The sequence below is a fragment of the Streptopelia decaocto genome (genome assembly GCF_964273445.1).
Source record: "Streptopelia decaocto genome assembly, chromosome: 7".
In the NCBI taxonomy this organism is placed as follows: Eukaryota; Metazoa; Chordata; class Aves; order Columbiformes; family Columbidae; genus Streptopelia; species Streptopelia decaocto.
The window spans coordinates 41,334,279-41,344,089 of NC_138661.1; the positions used below are offsets into that span (position 1 = coordinate 41,334,279).

The following is a 9,811-nucleotide window of genomic DNA, read 5'->3' on the forward strand; positions in this document are numbered from 1 at the left end:
TTTCTATTTCAGATATAAAGGGCTTTGAGTGCCTTAAACCTTGCCCACTTTTTTTCACATTTATCAGTTGATTTATTAAAATATGTATGTTCTCCAGCAGATGGCAACATACTTCCTAATTATTTATAGAACATCTGAGAGGTAGGACTTGTTCTTGTGCAAGTCAGATAGGAGTTGAATTTGTCTTTGTGAAAGGGGCTGAGTACAAGATACATGCTTATCTTTCATTGGAACATTTATGAAAATATTTTTGAAGCTAGTGCTGTTGTAATTTCATTTTAATTTATTATTCTGTAATCTGAAAATGTAGTATAATGTTGTTGTAGCTCTTTGCCTCCTCATTTAACTAGAGTGGCAGTGAGCAGATGAACCAGAACATCTCTGTACATCCCGCATGGCACTGCTTTTATTTCCAAAGAGAAATAAAGAAGAGGCCAGGATAGTAGGTGCTGTATTATCACATTGTTTCTCTACTTTTTTTTATTTTATTAAAAGGCATTCCAAAGTCACACATCTTCATGGCACACCAGAAATACCCATTAGCTGCTATAGAATCATGAAGTATTTTTATTTCTGTGGACTTAGAAACTACAGAGCTCCTATCAATCAAGAGCTCTATATGGGAAAGCAGATACTAGGATCTTTCTTCCTTTGATTTCAGCTGTAGTAATTTTTCCATGAATAGCCAAAGCCTGATTTTCCACTGACTCGTGCATTGTATCTATTTCTGCCTCTGCAAGGTTGATAGAAAATGATATGAAGCAGCATTTGACATCACTTCCTGCAGGTTGCAGTGACTAGACAGGTACACTGCCAGGGAAAACCAGGCTCAAGCTCTTGCCTTCACCCTTTTGTGTGTCAATTCTTTTAAGTGATAATTACACTTGATTTTTCCCAGGGAGGACGCACACTCAGGTGCATGACAAAACGCCGGTGACTCAGCACTGGTTGTCTCATTGCTTGTGATTATGAAGGAGACTGGCCGGGCAGTGGCTGTGTCTCCACTTCTTCACCATATCTCTTGGTATCAGGGGATCGGGTTTGCTCTGGCACCTGCACCCCAGTTTAGTCCCTCTCCTCATCTAGATCCCCACCCCCTGCCCCAGTGCGTGATGGCATTGTCGCCTGTTCTCATCATCCCACAGTTTCTCATTGTTGTTTCTCATTGTTTTGTGTTTCCTCACACTTAGCACTGTGAAAGGATTCAGAAATGTGATCCAAGGGCATCGTTTGCAGAAGGAGTGGATTGACATACACAGCCCACTTGTACAAACGCAGGTAAAGCGGAAGGCCAGGTTTGCTCACTGCTGTGTTAATAATGCCCAATCAATTTTTCTCTCTCCCTTAGTAAGAGGGAGCTCTGCTATTTGTAAAACTGAGGTCTCCCAACTCCCACAACATGCAATGCCTTTCCTGAGGCAATGGGGGTAGTTTGGTAGGCTTTGCCAGAGACTGTGATAGTGGCTCGCACTCAGTGACTTTCGGGCAGACTGGTCTGTGGCCACACAGTTATCAAGCTAGAAATGAGATCAGCCAGCGAGGCAGAATACGATGTTATCAGAGGTGCAGTATTGTTCAGGAGCCAGTAAAAGTCGGGACCATTAGCTGCAAAAAGTTCCAGCATCAGAATTTCCCCCCTGTTGTAACACTGCACTTCAGAGGGGAAGTTATATGGAATAGTTTGAGCTGATCCATAGTTTTGTCCCCATCACAAGGGAAGAGCCCTAGTTTCCTCCTCATCCAGATTGGCTTAGTTACTGTTTTTAACTTGGTCCATGGGCAGACTTCTTCTGTCACAGCTGTTGAGAAAGGTGGCTATAATTAATAGAAATGGGCAGAAAAGGAAGTGTCTTCTTCTAAATAACTGTGCCTTTTTAGTAATAGAACTTTGAACAAATGTATAAAGTTTGTTTGGTGGTGACAATCACACACTGCCTAAATATCTAAATTGATTTCCACTGTAATTCACTGTGTACTCTAATGGAGCAACTTTTCTGTTTAATTCAAGCAGCTACATATGATGATACAGCCCAGCTGAATAATGTCTGAATGCCAACAGTGCCTGAAATCTATATTGGGTCTGGCTGAAAAGAGTTTGATCTTCTGCACTTATTTCCCAGTGGATGGGAATTCACATCATGAAGAATACTGTCGTAATTGGTACTAATTATAATTCCTGGGAGAGAGGCCAAACATAGCCTTGCAGGCTGCGTGTTTCCCACTCAGCCAGAGCTGGTCTTGGCAGAGGAGCACATCAGGGAGGCAGTGTGTAGTGTGGTTGGGGTCTTCTGCTGTACCTGCTACCTACAAGTGCAGAGCCTGTCCTTGTGGCTGTTGGCTCAGCAGCTCTAGGAATGGGAGAAATTTTCACTGAAATTAAAATTTAAAAAAACCCCAAACAACTCACACAAAGAAACAAACAAACAAAACCAAAACTGTACAAAAATCTTGCAAAACCAAAATGTGTGACTCCTCGCTGCATTGTGAAACTAAACTTGCATTTTCTGTTTGCTGTCAGGAGGAAGGCAAGACCTGGGAAACAAACCCATGGGAGCTGCCCTGTTTGTTTGCTTAAAGACTTAGTTTAAATATAGATTAAAAATCACTTAAGCTCATCCACAAGTTAAATGTGTGTCAAACAATGGCTGTCAGAAACTGCAAGGGGAAAAGAACACAGTCACAGGAGGAAGAGATTTAAGGAAGGGAACCAGAGAAAAAGGGATTCAGTCCTTGAAGTGGGGCAACAGTGTATATTCCTGAGGAACATCCATTCCTAAGTAAGCAGCGCATAGGGAACAAGAGCTGCCAACTCCTCTTGGTCTCTTCCCCTGGCTGCTGCTGACACTTGCTAACAGTGAATAATTTGGTGAATACTCCCTCATTTACATTCATTTCTTCCGATTAAATGGAAATGTCATAGTTCACAGAATGTCAGCCTGTGCCTGAAATGCACTGGAAACCCTCTGCAGGATCCTCGCTTGCTGTGCTGCCGGCCCCTTCTGCAGTGCAGCGTGTCCCTGCCAGCCCTGTTGGAGGGACAGCTGCACCTCACACATTACAGCGTGTCACCTGTCCCAGCACTTTCTGCCTCTTCTGGAGCAACTTAGCTGTCACCTGGCTCTGAACTGGTGCTGAAGAGTACGGCACTGATGAATAGAGGACTAGGTCTCATGTAAGCCAGTCACTTGAGCTGGTAGCCACTCACTGTAGCAAGACGATCTGGCACACGTTTTAGCGGCAGCCGGGTTTACAATACCATCCCCATTTTTTGTAGCTCTAGAAATTTAAGGCTGTGCTAGTAAAAATACAGAAGGAAGAGATTAAAGCAAACTACTACAGAAAACTGCAGAGGAAAAGCCTTCTTGCCCAGTGCTGTTCCTAGGAAGCTTGTGGGCCGTCTCCAGAAAGTGGACATGCTTTGGAAGTGGAACCAGCTGAGATTCTTGAAGCCAAGGAGCTGCAGTGCTCTTGACCTTCTGTCAGCCCTGGGGAAAAGCATTTTAGGCTGTGCCTGACTTAAGGACATCTTCTCAATTTTAGTTTTAATATAGGTGAAACACCTGGGTAGCTTCTCAGCATGGATGCAGAGACACAAGCTCAGGATCTGCTAACCAACAGCTCCTTGCAGCACGAACCTGCCCATGCAAAAAGGTCTCCCTTGCTGAGAGCACAAAGAACATCATATAACTAAATTGGTGACATTCATCGACAAACAGAACTTTGCTCCAGCTTCCAGCTGATGTTGCAATACTAGGTATTGCATGCATTAATACTTTCCCTCCAGTGTTTTCAATCACTTGGTGGTGATACACTGGGGTGCAATGGTTGCTGTGATAACGTGGCCACATCTCTGCTTTTAAGTGGTGTGCTCCCACTCTTCTGTTTATTTAGTCGTACTTCTTCAGACAGTGAGCTCCCCAGGGCAGGGATGGAGCCATCTTCTCCACTGCCGAGGGCACAGTGTAGCGTGTGAGCTACTGGAGGTGAATATGAAAAAAGGCAGTAGAATGGGAACCCCTGCGCATGTCATGGGAAAATACACTTTGTGGCTTTTGCCAGCATGTAGCAACAGCTCAGCTGGGTCAGAGGAACTCGGTAATGGCAATCATGTAGTTAACAAAAGTGATGTATTTCTGTCATTTGTTTTCTGCTGTCCCTCACAATACTGACCAACACCGTTGATTTTATTCCCTTCTTTCAGAAACCACAGGTGCTCCGGAGTGGGGCTACCGGTTAGTGGAAATAAATACATCAGCGCGGCTTCTTTTTAAAATAAAAAGGGGGCGTGGGGGACCGTGGCTTTCCCCTCTGGGTGCACAAAATGGAGTAGGATGGAGCACTCGGATCCTACCGAAATCCCGAGAGTGAGCGCTGCTCGGGGGCCGTGGCAGCGGAGGGGGATGCGGCACCGGGCTCTGGCCGGGGGGAGGCGGCGGGAGGAGGCGGCCGGGCCGGGCCGGGCCGGGCCAGACCGCCCTCCCGACGGGGCGGGCGGGGGCGGGACTAGGGAAATGGGGGCCGGTTTTGGGCGCAGGGCGGCAGGTGCAGCGATGAGGAGCAGTGCCAGGCGGGCCGGAGTGGGTGTCACCGCACGGCAGCGCGCAGCCCCAAGAGCAGCCCGCCCGGCCGGGCATGGCAGCGGCTCCGCCGCGCCGCTCCCCGCGCTGAGCCCCGCCGAGCCCCCGGTGTCCCCGGTGCCATGCCCCCCCAGGAGCTGCTGGACTACTCGCCCGCCCTGCGGAGACACAGCCCCGCTCGGGGCAGCGGCCCGGAGCTGGGCATCAAGTGTGTGCTGGTGGGAGATGGCGCCGTGGGCAAGACCAGCCTGGTCGTCAGCTACACCACCAACGGGTACCCCGACGAGTACCAGCCCACCGCCCTCGACACCTTCTCCGGTAGGCGCCCGCACGGGCTCCGCGGTGCCTCGGCCGGCCGGGCGAGGGAGGCGGCGGGGGGATCCCTGTTCGGTGTTCCCGGGGGGGCTGGGTGGGCTTTCCCGGTGGGACGGGCTACCGGAGGTGGCTTTGCGGGTGTAGGGTGAGCGCAGCCTGGGGACACAAAGCCCAAGGGCGTTTTCTACAACTCGGTCTGAGTCCCCCGGGCGTTTTGTGAAGTTTAGCAGGTGGAAGTCCTGCATTTTGCAGTTTTATGTGTCAACAGGGCATGTATCAAGTCGGTTTGCAAGTTCTATGAAACTGGACACCTTCCTGGTTTTGTGGTGTTATTGTCGCTAAATAGGAGGGGACTTTATTTTCTGATGGTGCCGATTTTTAGCTTCAGAAACATCGCAGCATTGCACTGTAGGCTTTCTATGTTCAACTGATACTCAGCAAACACATCCTTTTGCCCACATGTCCACTCAAGTTATCGTTGAATTGAGGTTGCCAAAAAGTTGAAGAGCTCGAAGTTTAGCTAGAATCACGTTCTCTGTCAGCTGATGAGTTCTCATTAATTTCCACTTTTGTAAATGCCATCTTCGTTCTTGTCCTCCACTCCTTTTGTGCTCCAGTTTCTACTATAAACCCCAGGAAAATATAAAGCCCTTTGAAAGATTTCTGATCTTCATCTGATATGAAGAAACACAACAATACATGACAGTATAGATCAGTAGATTAGAAATGGGTTCAAGTCAGACCAGGAACAAGACTTCTAATGTGTCATAGTCTCAGGGGTTCTTAGAGGGAGTGTTTTGTTTGTCTGACTGTCCCCCCAGTTGCTCACTCTTACGCTGGGAATTGTTGATTTGCCTTGCCTTGACCTTCTCCAAGCTCTTCCATTGTCCCTTGGAGGAAATGAACTGGGAACATGAGTCCAGTGGTCCTTCGGGAACAGATGAATGGAGCCCTCAAGTCCTCCAAGGGACAGGTTGCTGCTCTCTCTGCTCCTTTACACTGATGTGTGCAGTTTTGAGCTGAGAGAGGCTTGACATTATCTTCCTTAGCCTCCACATTTTTGCAAAGGGCAAATCCAGAAAGTTGGAGGCAGTTCAGAGACTGCCCAATTAGCAGCAAGTAATCTGAAGATAGCTGCACATGGGTTTAGCCCCACTTCAACTGTCCAAGTACTGAGCCTGATCCAGAGGCATGTAGCATTTGCAACTGATAGAAATCAAAAACATTAAAAGCAGGTCTTCCAAAGTTCACTTTCTGCTTATTGGGAGAACAGAGGAGTTTCCCTTCCCACTCCTACACATAACCTGGGTAAACTTGAGAAAAGTCCCTCCTTGGATTCACTAAGCACAGTTCAAGATCCATATCAGAAATTTCAGCCAAATTCCTTCCGCTCTTGGGGAGTACTTGCAATTGAAACTGCCAGCAGAACTGAGCTTCACAGTTTACATCCTAACCCTAGTTATGGTCAAGGCACTGCAATGCCAGTACCAGTTGAAGAAGATGGAAGAAAGTATTGTGTTATCTGAGGAATGGTTCTGAGACTGTGGCCCAGCCATATCCCATATCTGCCTGTCTGCCACGTCCTGCTGGGTGTCACTGCCAGGCAGGGCAGTGTACCTGGTGCCCTTTCTCCACCGGGCTGTCCTGTTCTGCCGGCCCCTTCGCTGTTGTCCCAACACTCAGCGTAGTCCTCAGGGTGTGTGCCTTGTGAGGGCGGTATTGGGAGGGCTGTCGCAGGGTTTCTAGCCCAGTTTAGGCTAGCAGCAGGTACCAAAAAACCTTGTGCAAGCACTGGAGCAGCAGGTAATATATGTGATGCCTTTCTTCTGAAGATTATAAAACATTCCAGGGATGTTAATTCCTTCTCTCAGCACATTTGTGAGACAGAAGAAACCAGATACTAGAAAGGCAAATGCCCAGTTCCTTGCAGATCAAGTCAGGATCTAGCAGGTTCTTTGATCAGGAACAGGTTTCTCTTTCTCCTCTGGGGCCCAACTGTTTCCCAGTCGCAAGGGAACGATGACTTTCAGCTATGCCGCGAGGAGTGGCGCTGTGCTGGATGCACCCACCCCTTGTTTTTTCCATCAATTTCAGTCTTCCACCAGACTTAAGCTCATCTTTTGTCTGTGTCTCCCTCCTCCACAAGCTGCTTTCAGGGAGGAGTGATCTCCTCCAAGAACTTGTGTTAAACTCACCATGTCAGTTGTTCCTATCACTTTTCTCACCTGGCTGATTACTTCAAGAACCACAAAAGATCGTTCCATCTTCTGTTTTGTTTGTGGTTTGTTGTTGGCTTTTTTTTTTTTTTTTTTAACAAAAAGGGCAATAAAGCCTCATCCTGGGCACAGGGAGTGCATTTAGCTACCATGTGTCAAGTGCCACCCATTGTCACCTTAGCCAGGATGTCTGCCTCTGTTTGCCAGAGCACAGCCCCATCTGCTTTGTCAGAACTTTCAAGTGATTTCTAGCTCCCCTAACCCCTCTCTCCTTTTCCTCGGTTCCCAGCCAGTCTCTGTGGTGTTTGTGCACTTAAACATCTATCAGTTTCATTCCAGGTTTCCATCAGAGGTCCTGCCAGCCCTCAGTCTGAGTCAGCTGATACCACATGAAGGCTTACTGTGATTAGGGAGTGAAAAGGGAGCAGACCTTACATGTGTAACTCAGCAGTTTTCCAGTGTGTGCATAGTCTCTGAAGGGGATTTCACTCATCACTGTTTCCTTATTCACTTCTTCACTTCAAAGTTGGGTTTTGGTCTTTGTTTTTTCTTAGCCAGGACACTCACAGTAACACCTTTTTTTTTTTTTTTTAAGGCCACATTTCTGGCCCAGATGGGAAAAATCTCCGGTAGCTCTTTAGTGGAAACTGATATGAACTTCCACCCTGGGCCAAAAAGCTAGGCATATGTTGCTGAAGTTGTCTGTGTTTATCCTTATCTGCTTTCTCGGGTTATGGAAGAACAAGTTGTTCTCAGGGGGCACCATTTGGCTAAGGGTCCAGTAATACGGAATGATTCTTTCAAAACCCTGGAAAAGAGCCCAAAACAGCTGAGGGATAACCAAATCAGAAAGCCAGTTGTGGGTATCTTAATGTTTCCAGTGCACGCTTCAGCTGATTTGTGAGGTTTGGGAGGATGCTCAGCAAGGAGGACAGACTTGGGTGACTTCAAGATGTCTGTTCAGTGGGACACAAAACAGGATGCTCTGGGAAAAATACTATATAAGTGCATGCGTGTATCCTGGGCAGCTCCCTTAGACTCATGCTTGTTTCTTTCTGCTACAGTGCAAGTCCTGGTGGATGGAGCCCCAGTCCGGATCCAGCTGTGGGACACTGCTGGACAGGTAAGCTCTATCAAAGCAGCTGTCAGTTCTGGTCCTATCCGACCCGGTCTCTGTGCAGGCTTTTGAAGAATGCAGTGTTTAACTGGGAAGGAAGGAAATCCCCTAGTCCAGCTGTTTGCTGGTGTGACAATCACAGACAGGGGTATGACAGACTCCTTCAGCTCTGAAACTTGTGCTGGAACTGTGGCATTGCCACAAAGTCAGCACCATACCCTGCCTCTGAGGATGTTGCTGTCCCAGTTAACATGTGAAAAAGGCACTGCAGTACTATGCTGTCAGGAGATCAGTCTAGTGAAGAATTTTTTGTTTTTTTTACCCCCTCCCTCCATTTTCTACAGGAGGACTTTGACTGCTTGCGCTCACTTTGTTACCCTGACACCGACGTCTTCCTTGTCTGCTTCAGTGTGGTAAACCCAAGCTCCTTCCAAAACATTACTGAGAAATGGATCCCTGAGATACGAACTCACAACCCCCGGGCACCAGTGCTGCTGGTGGGGACACAGGCAGACTTGCGGGACGATGTCAATGTCCTTATCAGCCTGGATCGCTACCATGTGAAGCCCGTGCCCCGGCCCCAGGCAGAAGGTCTAGCTGACAAAATCCGGGCTGAAGCCTACCTGGAATGCTCAGCCCTGACCCAGAAGAACCTCAAAGAAGTTTTTGACATGGCCATAGTCAGCGGTGTTGAGCACAAAGCACGGCAGGAAAAGAAGATGACTGCCAAAGGCATCAAAACTCTCTCCAAGTGCCGCTGGAAGAAGTTCTTCTGCTTTGTCTGAAGCTGCTCTGAGTGGGGGGAAAAAGAAACACTCAATGCCATTATTGGCTCTGCACCTTCTTGGAGTGACTGCTCCTATGGCCCCAGCAAGGAGGGTATGATAAGCTGGTGGGCTTGGAAACCTGGCTCTTGCTGGGTTCCAGTATCTGATGCCCAGGAGACATGAACTGGATTTCCATTCTGCCAGGATGTGGAATGGTCCGTGCAGCTATAAGTACCTGCTGGACATGTCTGTATTGTCCCAGACTAATGGGAGCCTTTACTACACCAAGACTCAGTACCCCAGAACAGGCAGGTTCCTTACCGTGTTCCAAATGACCAGATTTCTGTCCAAAGCTAACATGCTTTCAGAGTTCTGATGCAGCATAATAAACGCGAGGGACTTTTGAAGTCTGCTTATGTTTTGGCTGATTTACAGGCTTGGCAGAGAGTAAGGTAGGGGCAGTTAGAGGCAACTGTGAGTTGGTAACAAGAGACTTGGGTTCCCTCTCTGATTCTGCTTGCCAAAATAGGTTGAAGTCACTTGGCTGTGAAAAAGCAGTGCTCTTTCTTAAAGGCTCTGCATCGTGAGTACCCTTGAGAAGGTTTTTTCTAAATAAATGCCACTAGCAGGCTGAAGAGAAAATGCACTGGGAGCTACAATAGTTCTTTAAACAAAATGTTCTCTCAGAGGATTCTGTAGTCCAGTGGGTGCCAGTGCTACAGTCCTACCTGAAGAGGTAGTCATAAACTTGGGGACCTATTTTGAAAGGCCTTTGTTGTGTGTGTTGTTTTGAGAGAAAGAACAGGTGAAGGACAGTGA

The 9,811-nt window shown here is 47.8% G+C and overlaps 1 protein-coding gene across 1 annotated transcript; it reads left to right on the plus strand.

The window, feature by feature from the left end:
• Positions 1-4,668: 4,668 nt before the first annotated feature.
• On the plus strand, positions 4,669-9,058 carry RHOV (ras homolog family member V). Its single transcript, XM_082057929.1, has 3 exons — positions 4,669-4,895; positions 8,173-8,231; positions 8,570-9,058. The coding sequence occupies exons 1-3, from the start codon at positions 4,700-4,702 to the stop codon at positions 9,008-9,010; spliced, it is 696 nt and encodes a 231-aa protein (XP_081914055.1). The 5' UTR covers positions 4,669-4,699; the 3' UTR covers positions 9,011-9,058.
• Positions 9,059-9,811: the final 753 nt, after the last annotated feature.